This window comes from Neolamprologus multifasciatus, chromosome 16, assembly GCF_963576455.1.
Source record: "Neolamprologus multifasciatus chromosome 16, fNeoMul1.2, whole genome shotgun sequence".
In the NCBI taxonomy this organism is placed as follows: Eukaryota; Metazoa; Chordata; class Actinopteri; order Cichliformes; family Cichlidae; genus Neolamprologus; species Neolamprologus multifasciatus.
In genome coordinates this window covers 4479875-4497784 of record NC_140454.1, presented here as the reverse complement: position 1 = coordinate 4497784, position 17910 = coordinate 4479875, and the positions used below count along the sequence as shown (strand labels likewise).

At 40.4% G+C, this 17910-nt stretch overlaps 1 protein-coding gene across 5 annotated transcripts in view; it reads left to right on the top strand.

Annotated features, from left to right (window-relative positions):
- Window positions 1–17910, top strand: part of sema5ba (sema domain, seven thrombospondin repeats (type 1 and type 1-like), transmembrane domain (TM) and short cytoplasmic domain, (semaphorin) 5Ba) — a 222446-nt gene that overhangs the window by 103092 nt on the left and 101444 nt on the right. For all 5 annotated transcript variants that reach the window (XR_014869864.1, XM_085135965.1, XM_085135963.1 and 2 more), the window contains 2 exons: window positions 14071–14170; window positions 14649–14694. Coding sequence is in view for 4 of the 5 variants with exons in the window: in XM_085135965.1 (XP_084992091.1) it covers window positions 14071–14170; window positions 14649–14694 (146 nt within the window). In the remaining variant the exon portion in view is untranslated. The remainder of the gene's footprint in view (window positions 1–14070; window positions 14171–14648; window positions 14695–17910) is intronic.

Genomic DNA, 17910 nt, shown 5'->3' with positions numbered 1-17910 from the left:
GTATGTATGTATATATATATGTATATATATTTTATGTGGCATTCATGTTTCACTCGCACCAGTCTCTGTTCCCCCAAACTCATTCACTGTGATTTCAGTGCATAGGTGTGTTTGCAGCTGTCAGTCAAGCAGCTGAACGAAGCTTGGTTTAGCGTGCTGCTGAGGCGAGCGGCGCCTCCCTCACTAATGGCATGTCAGAATATCTGATGCCCAAAAGATTGCAATGGAAAACAGAGAATAGAAAACATTTAAAGGCTTTACTGCCACTTTCACCGAAAAAGCGGAAAGCAGCAGGAAAACTGCTCCCTTTGCCTGTCTGTATCCATGCCTCCTGTCTCCTCATGCCATAACCCCTTTAATCTGTAAGAGCACTGATAATTTTCAGCCTCTGCGTTGCAGTACAGTGTTGTAAAAGCTACAGCAGTGCGACAGCAATTTAAAGCTGCCCTCACACCTTTAGATGCTACAGGAAGCTGAACAACTTCAACTCTCCAGTCAGCATCAATTACACTCTGTATAAACCACATGGAAAGTTATACGGCGATGTTTTGGCTCCGTCGGTCTGCATTAGTGGGAAGCTGGGTTCTTTATTTTATCTTGCATGTAATGGTGAATACATTTAAAAGATCCAGCAGGCTGACACATTCTGCACGGACCTACAGTATGAAAAAAGGAGCACTTAAAAAGGACGTATATATAGTACAGACTTTATTCTGTGGGCTGACATTTTGCCAAGTGGCCTCTATAGAGTTTTGGTACTTGGAAAAAAATTGGAAAAAATTGTTGGAGAACCCCTGCCCTCACAACGGTCATTTATAAAGGTACTGACATAAACATCTATCCATCTGAAAAATAGCTTTCAAGTTCCATTACCGATGCAGCTGATGCATGCCCACAGAAACCCAGGAACAGTCTTCATCATTGGCAGTATTATTCCCTCAACTCAGTGCTGCAGCAGCGCTACTCCGGCCTTTGTGCTAAAATATTGCATGAACACGCGAGCGCTATTCCGAACAGTTCTGTCATGTTCGAATGAAGCAGTTGCAGAATAGCTGCAGTTAATACCCAAAAGCTATTACTACAAATGGATAAAGCCAACAGTTTAAGCGACATCCTGTGTGAATCCTCTTGTGTCGCTCCTGATTTTTAAGGAGAAAAGAAAATAGTGTTTGCACTCAATTACAGTACAGCTGCAAAAAAGGGCAAATGATCAAATCAGATTGAAGTAGGTTTGAAACCTTGCCTCTTTGAGGTCCAGTGAATTTCTGCATGCTGTTATTCATTTTGCAGACCCTTTTTTCTTGTTCTTTCTTCTTTTTTTTGTTACCTCTGTTGACTCTCTTATCCTGTGCCAGTCTCAAATATAGCACAGAAAGTGTACAGACTCTCTTTTGCTTTTTATCGCGCCTACGTCTGCCTCTTTCACACTCTGTTTTTTAAAACATTGCTCACATTTCTGTCAGTTTTCTAACACATTTGGAGCACAGCGGACTTGTCAGTAGCTGTGGATGTTGCCTCACCACTGGTTTTGTGAAAGGCAGACAGACATCTTTACCGGTCACTGACTGAGAAGCTATTAGCCTCCTGGCCCCAGCACCATTCCTCCTGTGGCTGCTCAGTCCCCGCTCTCTCCAGGCTCTTTCTCTGTTCTGCCCATAACCTGCAGACCCTTCTATCTGAGTTCAGTCAAGTGGGAGGAGGGAAGGGAAGGAAGGCGCATGAAGGGACAGAGGGAGAGTTGTGCTCCACTGAGGCACAACAGCCTCTCTCAAACTATCACCCCCTGCAAGTCAGCCACAGTGAAAATCAAAAGTTCTAATAGGAGAGATAGTGCAGGGACAAGCAGGATGGGGTGGAGACTGGCATGCAAGGGAAGCTGAAAAGTGATATGAAGAAGACCCAACAAAACGTATTTCAAAGGATTTCGGCCTGATAAGGCTGACTTGTGAAGCGATCTGGAGCTGCAGGGAGACATTAACTCCTTCAGTGCCGAGCAAGACCAGATAATGTGTGGAAATGTGACATTTCCAATGCCGCTCTTACAATGTGCTTCGTGTAAATGGATTCTGCATGTAAATTTACATAGAGCAGGACTGATTGATTCACAGTAGGTTTTCACAATTGCATTGCAAAATATATCCCGAATACTATACTGTGTGTAATTGAGACTGGAGGTAATGCTTCATTCACAGCATCACCTGCCAGATGGCTGCGAGTCGTCGTGTGGCCTGCTTTGTTAACAATATTGGCTCAACCCCACTGCCCTGAAGATAACCGTTTTTTAATATTGCCTCCTTTCGCTCGGTCTTATTCCCATTAGCAACACATTGTGTTTCCGAGATTCTCCCTCACCACCGCCAACCCCGCGTCTACCCAACCCCCCTTACCCCCGCTGCCCGGAGGAAGATGATAGACAGCTACCTTTAGTATAATATTTGTCATTTATAGCTCATTAAACAGTGCAGCGCTTGAGGGAAGGAAATCAACTACATGCCTGATTATAACAGTGATGATAAAAAATGTGACACAGTGAGTGGCTCACCGACGGTGAAAAAAGCCAAAGTGAAGAACTGCAAGTGAAATACACAGGACTTATTCCATATGTCAGTATGGAATATATATATTCTTAATGCTTATTTGCTGATTAGATTGTTCTTATGAGAGGCCAAGACTTCAGTGTAAAACTAGGTCGCAGGCTGACAGGAACTGCATGCTTTTGCAAAAATAGGAGCTGCAGGCAGAAAGTGAAATTAAGTAAGTGATCGAAAACTTAAAGTGTGTGTGACGTCTAGAGGAAGTATATAAGTAATCAGGCTTCCTGTTTCTGCTTGAGACTTGAGCTGGCGTTTCTGTGCTAAGTCTCCATCTTCCAGAAAATGTAAAATTAAAGATCATTTTTACAAGTAACGCGTTACTGTAATCCGATTACTTTTTTCAAGTAACGAGTAAAGTAAGGGATTACTATTGCAAAAACGGTAATTAGATTACCGTTACTTTCCCGTAGGAACGCTGCGTTACTGCGTTACTAAAACCGTGATTTTTTTTGCGAGAACGTCTCATGACAGTGACGTAAGCGAGTGCGACGCTCGTGACAACAGCTGTGTGCAGATCAACAATGAATCATATATCGAGTGCAGAGAGAGTATGAGCGTGCAGCGTTTAAAGCGTGGAAGTACTGACCTTACTTTGAGTTTGATTCCATAAAAAGTGACAAAAACATTAGTGTCCGTTGTGCGTGGGAAGAAAACTTCTTTTTACAGCGAAAAGAAACCCTAAACTTCCAAACAAGCACCGAGTAGCTACGACGTAATGAGAAACTCAGAGAAACTCGCGGATTCTTCCACTGACCGCGGCACACCTGCACCAAGGTAAACCTCCGCCTACCCCACTCCTGCTTTACAGGTGAAAATAGAGCAACAGGACCGCTAGTCTTTGACTTTATTTATTTTCTGCTGTGTTTTACTTGCATCTATTTGAAAGAGTGAGTGTAAACACAAAAAAATATTTTATGTGCTGGAATGTGCAGAAAATAGGTTTAAATGTTAAACAAATTTCTTCCAGTCAGAGAATGTTGCATATAATTAAATTTTTACTTGATGCATAAAGTTAAAAGATTAAAACTAATAAAACAAGTTTTAAAAAAGAGACTTTTTCATTTGATTACATTTTGTATGATGATTATGCAGAAAAAGTAGAATTGGGCTGAAAGATCTATCGCTTTATCACCTATTCAGGTTGTAAATCGTGTTGTTAAAAAGTAACTAAGTAATTAATTACTTTTGAAAATAAGTAATCAGTAAAGTAACAGGATTACATTTTTGGGGAAGTAATCAGTAATTAGTTACTGATTACTTTTTTCAAGTAACTTGACCAACACTGTTGAAGAATGCAAAGAACTGGATTTAATAGCTGTCATATCAGCTGTCAGAGTCTGCTTTGCACCTTTTGTAGAACATTTGATTTCAAGAAAACCTATTACATGCCAAAAAAAACCCCTCTGTATTTCAGTTTGTACTTTCATTTTAATAGATGACACCATCCTTCCAGCTGTGGGAATGGTTTGATGGGCTAGCTGAAGGAAAAACCCACAGGCTCAAATTTTTTAGGGATTAGATGGGGGTAAGATTGGCTATTTATCAAATAGCCCTATCTCTGAGCTCCGGCTTGGGGAATCGCACATTCCACCTGGCTTTAAGTGATAAACGGATCAGATTGTGTTTAAGCTGTCTGGTGTGTGTGTGTGTGTCTGTATTTGTGTGTTAGTTTGCGCACGATCCCCAATTTCCCGTGTACTGGTTTTCTCACGGTCTATAATATGTTGGTCTTTTCCAGATTTGATTGGCCTCTGTACTGGCCTAATAGCAACTCAAATCAGTGCCGCTTCGCTCTTCATGCATGCTGGTCGTGTGGGAAGAGGCTGAACGGTTAAAAAACTGTGAGATGGGAGAAGATAGAAAGGTTATAATTTATGTCTGGGTGAGACAAATGTCTCAGCCACTGTCCTCATCCCTCTGGCAGTCATGGGCATTAATCCATCTGCTTGCCGATTGCAAAAGGGGAGGAAAAAAGAAGATCGCAATCATCGTTCATCAAGTCCAGCTCGGGGCCCACGAGTCAACCCGAGGGAGGAGGCTTTCATATTCATCCTGCATTATTGTCCCTTATTTGCCCCGCCGCCCGGCCAGACAGTTATGAGGGGAAAGAAGTAAGCAGAGAATATAAAACCACTTGTGCACAGGAGGATAAATGTCAGTCAACGAAGACCTCCTCACTATAGTGAAGCCCGTCTAAGAGAGTAAGCAAGCTCTCCTCCATGCTGCTGCATCAAATTCAGCCTTGCTGTGCTTTTTTGTTGTTTTTTGTTTTTTTAACAAGCTTTTGAAGAGACATTTGTGATGTGGGGAAAGGTTTATATTCATGTAATGCTTCTCAGCGAGAATTTCAAGTGATTTACGCTCTACATTAAACTCTCTGAACTGAACACTAACAGCTCCTGTTTTTAGCGTTAGGCGCGTAATGCGTCTGTGGAAAGAATTCTCCTGTTATCTATTCCTGCACCGCACGTTCTTGTTTTATGGTTCGTGTCATCTGCTCTGTTTTAATAGTCTAATTTTATGTGCAGAGTAAGTCACCGTTTTAACTGTCTGACGTTTTTCAAATGACATTCGTTTCTATTGTCTGGATGTTTTCCAGAAGATATTTACTGTGTAACGTTGGGGATGCGTCGTAGCCCTTATAGGCTGCCCATCCTCTGCAGTCGCTTCACTGTTTCTAATTTCTTTGACTTTGATTGGTTTTTCATACACATGAAAGTCTGGGTTGCATTTATGCTATAAAAATATAGCTTTACTTTCTTCAGAATCTAATGTGGCTACAGGCTAAATGTAGTTTAATGGCACTGCTCTTTTGAACTGAGCGTGCTGATGACCAGCTGCTTCTCTGCTATTGCTGTGGCTCTTAAATGGTTGCACTGAAAGGCCGAAAGCATGTCCTCTGACAGAGAGGGGCGAGACAATAATTGTTTAGATGGGAGAATTACTTTGAAACAGTCTCTCCTCCAAGGTGCTCGTGTTGTTGCACTTCTATGGAAAGACACAAAAAAATGTTCAAAGTGTGTGAAGATACGAAGAGAAAGACACATTTGGCCTACTTTCGTACCTTTTGGCACTTCGGTGTAGTCAATCATGGCCTGAAGTGGGAAAATTGTCCAGCAAAAAAAAAAAAGGTTTGGACTCTAATAAGTTTTTTTTGTTTTTTGTTTGAAGCACACATTGGCATGCAGTGGTTTGGTCTGGTTTGTTTGATCTGGTCAGAATTTCTTTAACTAAAGTGAGGAAAAGATGAAATGTTTCTAAAGGGTCAAATTACGAACAATGCAGTTTTGTTATAGCCGAAGAAGACGAAGGACTGTTCAATACGGAGCCCCGCAGGGGACATGGGAGAAGAAAAAAAATTAAGACGGACTTTTGCGGGATCTTTTCGGAGATCTGACACCCATTAGCTCGAAGCTAACGGGAGGTCGAGACCTACTACAGCCGGGAGGAACACCGCTTTCCCGGCACATCGTGCCTCGACCTCCCGGTCGGCTTCGAGCTGGCGGCCTCCGAAGAATGCAGCTAAAACTTTTGCGAGATCCCGAGTTTGTTTTGCGAGATCTCGCAAAAGTCCGTCTTAATTTTTTTTTTCTCCCATGCCCCCTGCGGGGCTCCGTAGTACAAAATAGCAGAAAGAAGAAAAGAAAAAAATGTTGAAGTAAAGGTTAAAGAAGATATTTTGTAACGCAGACACTGGACTTGAGTTCTTGTTATCCGTCATTCTCACTGTAAATGTTTCTGTGAGATGAGACTTGAATTGAGGTCGAACATGCAAATGTTAGTTTAGATCATTACTTTCTCAGTTGGCCATTGTGCGTTTCACCATGTGTCTATATGCCATGTTTGTTCAATATCAGATTTTTTTTTACAGTGTTTGATGTTTGATCATATTTAAATGAATACTTTCTGGTATAATGAAGTGTTTTCTGTGACACTGGCTGCAAAGTGTTTCTCTTTATGAAATTCTTAACCAATAATAGAATAGAATAGAACACCCATTTTATCTCTAAAATTAGAAACATCCTGTCTCCTCGCATACAAAGCCTTGAATCGGGCCCAAACTTATCTTAACATCTCCATTGGGGCAATATCATCCCAACAGAATGCTTCACTTTCAGACTGCAGGCTTATGTGTGGCTCCTGGACAGTGTTGGGAATACATGTACCGCCGTTACGTATTTAAAATACAAAATATGAGTAACTGTATTCCGTTACAGTTCCCGTTTAAAAAGGTGGTATTTAGAATACAGTTACTTTGTTGAAATAAATGGATTACACGGCGGTACTTCCCTGTTTCATATTGTCGCGGGTCAGGACTGTTTGGGTTTTGTTTGACAGCTACGTTCTGTTGTTCCAGGCGGCAGCGTTACGGTTGCCATGGTTACAGCGCTCTCTTTGCGACTGCGTGTTTCCTGGGTGAGAGAGCGCCTTTTGTTGTTGTTGTGCTAAGCTAATAGGCAGAATGCTACAGGTATAGCTCTAAAGAATGTAGCATCATGGGCAGTGTAGTCCGTGCTGCAGGGAGAATGGACTGCCATACACGTTATGTGTCTGTGAGCGCGAGGAGGGAGAAAAAGGAGAGTGGAAAAGTACGAGTTAAAACGGGAGCTGGAAGCATGTAAATATAATAATAACCACTGCAGCCAAGAAGAGAGCCTGACGAGCCCAGTTGTAAGTAAGCTATTAAGACTCGACTGTACACCGTGTTCGTGTTTTCCTCCGAAACAATAAGTTCCGTTGCAGCAGCTTTTCAACGCCTCTCTCTGTCTCTCGCTAGCAAAGTTGACCCAGACAACAAAGTAAAGCTAGTTTTCAGCTACGAGCCCGACACGGAACCCGACGTATTAGCCAGAGGTCCCTTTACTACGGTTCGGAGCCGCGGACCTTCAGTAACAGTAATAAATCACATTCATGTAGTTGTAAACAGCATGATAATATATTAAATAATCCAAAGTATTCAGAATACGTTACTCTCATTGAGTAACGTAACGGAATACGTTACAAAATACATTTTGGGGCATGTATTCTGTAATCTGTAGTGGAATACATTTTAAAAGTAACCTTCCCAACACTGCTCCTGGAGTATTTAAAAGTAGAGGTAGAGTTAAGTGAATTAATCTCTGTCTCTCTTCCTTAACCCATAGCTGCTCTTCCCTGAGCCTGGTTCCACCGGATGCTTTTTCTTGTTAGTTTTTTCTTCCCACTGTTGCCAAGTACTTGCTCAGAGGGGTTCGGTGGATCGTTTACATTTTCTCTCTATTATTGTAGGTTCTTAACACTATAAAGCATCTCGAGACAGCTGCTGCTCTGATTTGCCGCTATATAAATAACATTGAACTGAGATGAATTGTGGTTCAGATAACATCCGATGCTTTGACAGCACTTAAATAGCTTTTTTGCCTGTTTGGAATGTTTGAATTGCCAAAATTAGCGTATAAGTCTTCATTTCATCACGTTTCTCAAACTCAACCCTACACAGGTTGGTGAAGGTCACAAAGTTAAGAATTCACAGAGTTTTTCTAAAGGCCCGCTACAGCCCAACAACAGCCTGGCTGTGCCATTATAGCAGCTCCTTGTGCCAACAACCTCACCTCCACAACTCCTCCAACTGCAATTTCTTAATTACATTACTTTCTTCTGAAAGCCTCCTCCTGCTTTGCAGCTTTGTAGGTAAGAGCTGTTGAGAGTGCTTGGCAGATTCTTAGAGGAGCTCGTTGCTGCTGACTCTTTAAACAAGATTTGAAGAGTCAGCGTATTTATAAACCTTTGACATTTCCATCACCTGTCCCCAGAAACAACGACAAACAAGTCATAGCCCTACATAGCTTAATAACCTCTGAGACTCTAAAGTTATCTTAGCTTACCTTTTTCTTTTTTTTTTCATCAGCTATGCAAATCAGCATCTTCACAGCAAGGTTATTATCGTTAACGAAAACTAACGAAATAACGAAAACTAGAAGTGAAAAAACATTTTCGTTAACAGAAATAAAAATAAAAACAAAAAAGGGAAAACTAACTAAAACTGGAATGAGTGTTCACAAAACTAACTAAAATTAACTGAATTTATAGCAAAAATGTGTTTAGTTTTCATTGATGTGTGCGTGTCATACAAGAGTCAAGGGTGAAAATGAAGTTTAGTTTCCAGATTTTTTTCTTGCTGTGTCTCATTATGCCAGCAGGTGGCAGTACGTTAGTCGAGTCGTCTGTGTTGCTACTCCGTCCACGCGCAGAATCATGTCAGGAAAAGTCGGAAGAAAGCGCCAGAGTCCAATTTGGGATTACTTTGAATATGACTGTGTTTTGGATAAAGCAAGTGTCTTGTAGTGGAAACAGACAAATTATGAGGGACATTTCTAAAGGGAAAAAAATCCCACAAACCTTAAAGTGCACTTGAAAAGCTCACACAAGAAGGCTAACCTAGCTTACCTTGAGAAGGTAAGGGAGCACACTCAACCCTCATCCCCAGAAAACAGAAGCTAACCCCAGGCAAGGCAGCGTGATGCATCCCGAGACAACAGGACGGGGATATCTACATAACTGTGTGAGTCAATTACCTTCAGAAAGTTTATCAATTCACTTGAACCAAAATTACGAACACCCGGTGCTGCAAGAGTTAATAGTCTCATTGGGGCCAAGATATACATTTTATAGCTGCCTGGTATCAATGGTTGTTCATCTGCCTTTATTTATTTATTTAAAGAACCCATAGGTGGGAATGTGAGTTGTCTGTCTCTGCATGTTAGCCCTGCGACAGACAGGCGACCTGTCCAGGGTGCAGTATGGTAGCTGGAATAGCAACATACCCAAGGATGAGCAGAATGACTGATATGATGAAACTGGGATTTTGTTACACTTAATTATTGCAAACACAACTAAAACTATAACTGAAACTAATCAAAACTAAACTGAAACTAAGGATTTTCAAAAAAATAAAAACTAAACTAAACTAGCAAACAATTGGTAAAAACTAATTAAAACTGATATAAAATTGAAAATCTGAAGTCAAAACTAAATAAAAACTAATGAAAATTGCAAAACTATTAAAACCCTGCTTCACAGTGCTTACAATGTCAAAAAAGAAAGATCTCCTTAAAGCCTTTTGGAGGTCAGTTTATATTTTATTGATTTAACTATTCATATTAGGAGGTACCCAACTCCTCCCACTTTGATGACACTTTCACTGACCCGTTATGAGCTGTTGGAAAATGAAGGATTATTTTCTTGAAACTCATTTTCCTGAAAAAGAACAAACAAAGCAAACAAAGCAAAAAAAAAAAAAAAAACAAGAACAAGAGAAACGGAGCTCATTTCACCCTCGGCTAACCCATCTTTAGCTGGTAATGACTGTCTTGTAGTTCACATCAGAGTTTGATTTTCACACAAACACAAACCTCGCAGTAATTGAGCCTTTAAAACAAACTTTTTTTGTTCTTTGCCAATAATTCCTTGAGTCTGTGTGTGTTTAAGGGATTGATTTAGAGACTTTTAATGATCCGAGTTGGCGTTCAAATCGTGTTCACTCCTCCCAGTTATGGGGACAGCGTTCACACACATACAAGCTTTGTTCACACATGCCGTGGCTTTGCGCAATCCCGGGATCATGTTGGATTCTTTAAATCAACTTCAGGTCTGTTTACATAAGACTGTGCATCTAAAGGCGGCCTGCGTTCCCCGCCGCGTCCCCCACGCTCCCCCCCAACCTTCAGCCTCTGCAGCCATTAATCAGATTGATGCACAGATGGTTCCGCTCGCTTCCTTGCACCGGCCTTCTATGGTTGTGTTGTTGTTTTTTTACACCCACCCTACATGTCAAAGATGGTCAAACCATATGGACGCATGGCCGACTGTGAAATTGAAACAATCCACTGTATGTGGATAAGTGTAGTATAAATATTTATGGTGAGAATAAGAGATGACCTCTTGCAGAATTTGCATCGTATTAGAATAGCCTTGGGACACCCGATGATTTATTGTGATTATCAGAGATTTAATCCTGTCTGTAAAAGTGCTTTCCGGTGTATTATTAATTTTTAAAAGCTGCACCGCTACTCTGATCGAGCTGGTTGATAAATTTGTGTGTCCCTGCAGCACACTGCTCATTTTCTCTTATTATATTCCTATTAGAACAAGAGCTGTTGTTATCATAATTAACAATGTATTATGTTGTTATTTGCAGCACACAAGGTGGTGTGACTGTTTTCTGAGATGCTAGGCACTACACTGTAGATTGCCATTGTCATGGAAACCAGAAGCCATTGTTAAAAATATATAGCTTTTTTTTTTTTAAATGTTTATTTATAAGATTTTAAGTTCAAAGTTACATAATGTCACACCAGACAAAGGACATAAGATTAAAAAACAATAACATTTAAGCACAGAAAAAGAAAAAAGAAAAAAGAGAAACCAAACACACAACAACAAAAACCCAAACAGGAAAACAGGAAAGAAAAGGAAAAAGAAAATTAAAAAATACACCAGTTAGCCAGTACAAATCAAAAGTTCAAAAGAAACACCATTGTCCAAAGAAGATGATCTTCTATGTGAGTTTAGACAGGGCAACAGAGAGTTCACCAAGACCAGAAGATGTGGGAAATAGGGATGCACCGATACTGGTATCGGGTATTGGTATCGGGTACCGATACTGGTATCGGGTATCGGGGCCGATACTGTAAAATGTGTGTGTACTCATACTCGTAAAAGTTAACCGATACCATGAACCGATACTAACTTATTTCATTAATCAGAGGGTGGCTTGTAATTTCTGTTGTAGTTTTTTAGATTGGCCACCAGGGGGCCAATTATTATTTTATTTATTATTTATTTTATAATTTTTTATATTTTATTATTTATTTAATAATTATTATTTTGTTTGTTTGTTTACAATATGGACACTCTGCAATAATTTAAAAGTTTATTTCATTCGCAAACCTAATTTGTATTTATTTTATTCCAAACAGAAGTGTTTATTTATTATTCTGAAAGCTCGAGAAAATAGTTCAGTGATATTTTGTTAAATTACAATGTGGAGACTCTGCAATCATTTAACAGAAGTGCTTATTTTTCACTTGAAATTTTTTTGTGGTCATTTTTATTAAGATTTTATTTTTTATCGGCAGGGAATATAATAAAACCTGTCTTCCAATTAATTGTATTTGTGTGTGTGTGTGTGGTAGAAGTATCGTTTTTTGTACTCTGTATCGGCAAGTACTCAGATCCAAGTATCGGTATCGTATCGGTTCGAAAAAATTGGTATCGTTGCATCCCTAGTGGGAAACATGTCCAGGAAGGAATCAGGGTCCGGCAGAAGTGCAGTTTCACACAAACACAAAGTGCAGTCAAACGGGTTAAAGTTTGTTAAATTCCCATTAATATGATTGAGAAAAGGGCCCCAGATTTCGACGAACTTAAAATGGGTGTCAGCCAAACGATAACGAACCTCTTCAATATACAAACAAGCTCAAACAATCATCTCACGTAGCCAAACCCTGAACAATGGAGGAGATGCTGATTTCCAGGCTCTAAGAATAAGTCTTCTAGCTACAATCATGCCAAACATTAAGGCTTTCTGAAGAGGACGTCTGAGTGCCAGTGAGGTTAGGGAGCAGCCTAGCACTGCAAGTACACCATCCGGCTCTAATTAAAAATATATAGCATTTTGTATAAAACCTGTACTGTAAGTTAAAACCTATGCTTGTATTTGTGGTTTATAATATGTCTAAAATAAGTCTAAGTACTATTATTATTATTATGCTTTTTTTCTACTTTGTTTTTTATTCTTGTTAATGGAAAAAACATGTAACAATCCTTAATGTCTGCTATAAAACTTAATTTAGTTTATTTTGATTTGTTGTTTTTTAGATGCAGAGAAGTCCAAAATTATTAAGAGATGGACGAATGTGCTGGTTTTGTTCTCTTCAGCAGTTTTCAAATACAGAATAACGGAGGCCTTATCTTGTGAATATATAATTGCAGTTGTGCTGCAAACTGAAAATTGCAGACTTTTAAATATTCACTATATTTATGAAAATGGATTCAGCCCTGCTCACATCTCACAAGAGTGGGAAAAAAACAGAAACACTAGAATGAAGTTCGGTCTCACAGCAGCTTAGTGACGATGGAAAAATCCACATCCACATCTGACTGCAAACACTATCTCTTCAGTGAAGTCTCCTGTCAATACTGGAACCTTTAATTAAATATTGTATGCGTGTGTTTTTCTGTATCTTAAATTAAGAGCACCATACCGTACTGTAGCTGCCGCCTTCTGTCTTCTGTCTTTCGCATCTCTGGTTATGTTTGCAGATGACAGAGCCATATGGGCTCCCATCAATCCTAAAAATCTATCTCCTTTGCGTGATGGAGACTTGTTTCGCTGTTCCTGGCAACTTCTTCCAGCACTTTGATGTCGTTTCTCACTCGTAGCCTGGAGCTTTTATGAGCTACTTTTAATTTTAGAAGAAAATGAACGTTTTAAGGTTTTAAATGTTTGATGATCACTTCCCTGATGAAGGAGAAAATCAAGATTTTTTCTTCAGTGGGGGGTCATGCAATGGTCATGAACGTTTTTTTCTCTGATACAGAAAATTAATGGACAACCATAAAGTTGCTTAACATCATTACTGATTCTTTCCTTGTCTGTTTTTGGACTAGTTTTGTGGAAATGGCTCAAATGTGTCTAACACGCCTCTTTAACTTGCTCCAAGAAATCTCATTTGCCACTAACAACTGTGATGTCGTTTACAGCATCGGAAACATAGCAAATCCCCTTTAAGCCCTGCAAACTTCCATGTGGTGAAATCGTTTAAAGGCCCGCACAAAGTTCAGAGAGAAAATGCTCTTTTTTTTCTTCCTGGAGTTTTGAGTGTGGCGTTAAAAGCCCCGCCAGGCGGCCCCTGAAAATTTTGATTTGTAAATGCCAGTTTCATACAGTGTTGAGATTTCAGCCTCGTGCCCCACACAGAGCCGCGTTTGTCTGAATGTCAGGTTGGATCGGGGTTGTGTTGCCTGATGGGGCCTGGACACTTTGTCCCGCTCTGTAGGAGACAGCGTCACGTAGCAGGAAGCTTTTCCTTCACTGTTTGGTGCCCTTTTTTTTACCACTTCAGCTGCAACTATGAATGTGTCTTATTCATAATTGATGCATTGGTCATTTTTCTAATCTATAGTCGTGCAGTGTTGCCAGAGTTTAGTCTGAGCAACAGTTAAAATATAATGAAAGCCATCATAAAAATAACCTCACTTACAGAGGCTGTTGCTGGCAAACGTTTGGCATTTTGCTTAATAAATTTGATTTTCATCGGTCAATTAACCATCGCTGTAAACACCTACACTTGTGCATAAAATGCCAAATAGGAAAGGTTTTTGCGTGCATTAGTAAACTATACCCTTTTATGAGTTTTGTTTGTAAATGTCACTGCTTTTATCTCACGACATGATTTATCTTCTGCTAACCTTCCCCCCCTTTTCTCTCTCTCAGCGCTCAGTCCGTGGATTTCATCCTTCTCCCACCCTGGTGTGAGAGACTACTCCCAGCTCACCCTTGACCTGACTAGGAATGAGCTTATTGTGGGTGCCAGGTAAGAAACTGTAAATCCACTCAGCTTTTCACCCCACAGAGCACATTACTGAGAATGTGATACCCTTTCTGACTCACTCATACGGCGCGGTTTTCGGATAATGACGCTTTTAAAGTGCTTTGCTGAGGCCTCGCTGGACCAAGTTAAGCTTTGGATTTGGCAGGAGCAAAGGATTTGGAAGAAATACGTCACGCCGCAGTAGTGTGTGTGTGTGTCTCTATTCTCTTGGCATGACATGAGTTAAAGTTTTGTCTGGATTGACCCTGTTTAAAGCGTAGACATACATGATCACAGAAAAGTGTAAAACCAAAGACTAACAGAAAACAATGGCCCAGGAGTGACGGGCAGTACAGTTTGTGCTTTAATCCACTTTGTGTTAACCTGACAGCTGGTCTCTAATACTTCATCTGCATTGTTTAATAGATTTTGCTGGATTTGAGCCGGTCCCTTACATCATTTCCCTTTCTTCTTATTTCAGAAACTACCTTTTCAGACTGGACCTCAGTAACCTGTCACTGATACAGGTAAGTGTACTGCGTTTTCTCCTGTGGTTTTAAATTCATATTGTTTGGGCGCTATCTCACTCTTTTTATACATATGTTAATATATAAGTTTATTTTCACATTTTTTCTGTTGTTTATGAATTAGGCTACATGTTATTGCCACAGCATTGTTTAGGCTGTGTATGCTGTTAGCCAGGAAATGAAAACGCTAATATGCTTTTATCGTTGTAGGTCATGGGTCACTTTAGCCTAGTAGTTGCTAGGCAGCATGATGAAATTGTCACGTATAATTTAGCTTGTTGGGTATCAGGTACATGTCGCTGTTTTGAATTAAAAATGATGCAGTACAAAAAAAGACAAAAAAACACAACCTTTTAGCCTGTTGATAGAGGGTTGCCAAGCAACCAGCAGGCGTCATAACATATAATGCATAATTTAAAAAAAATGTGGATATAAATTATGTTATGGTGTGATGTAGATGCTTTTATAAAGTGTTATAGGTAAAAATGTGAAAAACAGACAGGCCTTTTTAACCCATTGCTAGAGTGTTGCTAGGCAACTTGATGATATCACAGTATCTGATATAGTTGAGAACCTTCAGGGGCCCAAGACGTATCTGTGTGGCAGCTTTGGTTGCTCAACTCCTGATTGTGTGGGAGGAGTTGGCAGACAAAGAAACAAACACACACAGACAGAGATTTTGTGTATTGTAAGCAGATTATGTGGTAATAGTCCTTTAAGTAATAGACTAAAGCAACAAGTGGAGCCTAAATGACTGCCGGCCGCTGCTCCCAGTCTTTTTACATGACTGATATGGAAACCTAAAAACAGCACATTGTAGTGTTTCCAGTTAGAGAAAGATAAAGACTGATAAATTTCCAAAGGCGGATTGGACTTTGAACTTCAACACACACTGACTTATTTTTTTAGTTAATGCTTTCCAGTAGGAAGGTTGGAAAAGCGAAAGAAAAGCAGGATTTGTTTTGCCTCTTGGCAAGGTAGAGCCATTCATGCATCTCTGGCTGCACAGCACAATGCTTGTTTACATCGCTGCAGCACTTTCGCGGGTAGAGCCTGGTCAGTTCTCTGCGCATGGCTTATTTAGTGAGTTACAAATACACAACAGTGGCAGGACAGAATAAAAGTTTTACCACTGTTTACATTCACCACTCCCATCTTGGATCCTCAACTCGGGGTTAGTGGGGCTGCTCTGGCGTTGTGAGTCGGAAATCCAAATCGAGGTGGCATTCCAGATGAAAATTCTGGCTGGGAACTGGGATCTGGAACGCACCATAAGGCCAAGTTTTAGTAATGATCTTCTCAGCCTGCAGCCACTTTGGTTAATGTCATGGTGAATTGGGTTAAAGGACTCAGGTGCGAGACTCCTTGCAGAGTGACAGTGAATTTATTCACAGTGAATAAATAAGTCAACAGTTCGAGTCTGTAATCCAAAAAGGGCAGTGCAGTGATACAGTGGTGAAAATGCAGTGACAATCCAAAACAACTCCTTGTGCCCGCTCCTCCTCCAATCCCTGGATCCTGGAGGCAGATGAGAAAAACAAAACGAAAACGTTCTCTCTCCTTCACAAATTAGGTACGCTAATCGCGACTACGCTACCCGGTTTAGCTCAACGTTCCAGCGTTGGTTGTGACTCGGCCGCACCGTTAAATAGGTCCGCTTCGGATTAGCAGTAACCGGCGAAGTGATTAAGCACAGGTGCGACGATTCCAGCTCAGGATACTCCCCCCGGGTCAGCTGCTGTTCCGTGCCACGGCTTCCGGAAGTACACGTTCCCGCATACGAACACACATGCACCATGTGGAGAGGAGAACACCACAAAGTACACACAAACTTTGTACAAAGTACACAGTACACACAAACACAACAAAAATTGGCAAAGCGACCGGTGAGGACCGTCTAGCCGTGACAGTTAAACTATCAATAGTTTGTATGTGGAGGTACAGAAGCTTTGCCGTGACGCTTCATTGGATATGAAAATTGTCTGCGCTCAACATCATCTATTGAAGTATCTTCTACTCTGTCTTCTGCCTGAACAAGCCACATGTTCTTTCTATATCCATGCCTCAGTTTTTTTTATCAATCCATCTATTTTCTTAAACAGCTTAACAGAAAGAGCCTCAATTTTAAGCCTCCAAAGGCAGTTGTGTATTGCTGATTTGATTAACTTTTAAACAGAGCATGTTTACTGATACTTCAAAGATTTTTGTGCTAATGAGACAAACTTTGGGAGCAACAAAGCAGCAGGATGGCAGTCCCTTTCTCTTTCGCTTTCATCAGAGTCCCAGAATTTGCTAAGTTTCCTGTTAGTCGGATCCTATTGCATAATAACACAGAGCAACATTTTACCTTACAGCTTATCAACTAGGTTACGACCAAACAAGTAGTGCAAAATAATCCATCACGAAACCTAAATGTTACTACATATGACAGTTTTTCAGCAAGGCATCAACACTGTGGTGATCGTATGTGATTTATCCAGCTCAGATGCATCCAGTGTTGTGTTCTCTCTCTCTCTCTCTCTATAAATATATATATCTATATATATTTATTTATATGTCCACGCTGCAGAGGATGTAATCAAATCCTAAGGTTGTGTTGTGTGTGTACACGTGCATTTTTGTGTGTCCTCAGCCTGTGGGTGCAATGGGTTTGTTTTCTGAAAGGCCTGTGGTGGTAAGAGTGCTGTGCCGGAAAGTAGCTTTGGTATCAGTGGGAGTGTTAGCTCTGGGGCACAGGGTTGCCATACAGTTGCATCACACATCACAAATGACAAGCCCTGAATTCTCGATGGGACGGTGTAATCTAAACCGGTATATCACTGTCACTGAGCAGAGAAAAATAGGCATTGCGCAAAAACCAGGCAGTGCACAGTTTCCATGCTTTAAACCACTGCGGGACATCTTCTTTGGCGTTTTCCACGCCTTCAAAATAAATAGCAATGCGTATTTCGCTGCTGTTAAGCCTTAATTATGTAAATGATGGTAGTGAGGGTGTTGAACATCACAATGCAGTTTTTATGCCCAGCAACCAAGAAAAACAACAAGAAATGGCAGCTACTGAGTGCAAATATTCTTTGTGATCCAAAGTGCACCTGTTATGAGATTTGTTTCTACGGTCAATGCAAACATATAATATCTTTACAATATATAATTTTATTTTTTTTAAAAGCCTAAAAAGTTTGGTAACTTTCTCCAAAAACCTGTTTTGAACCACAC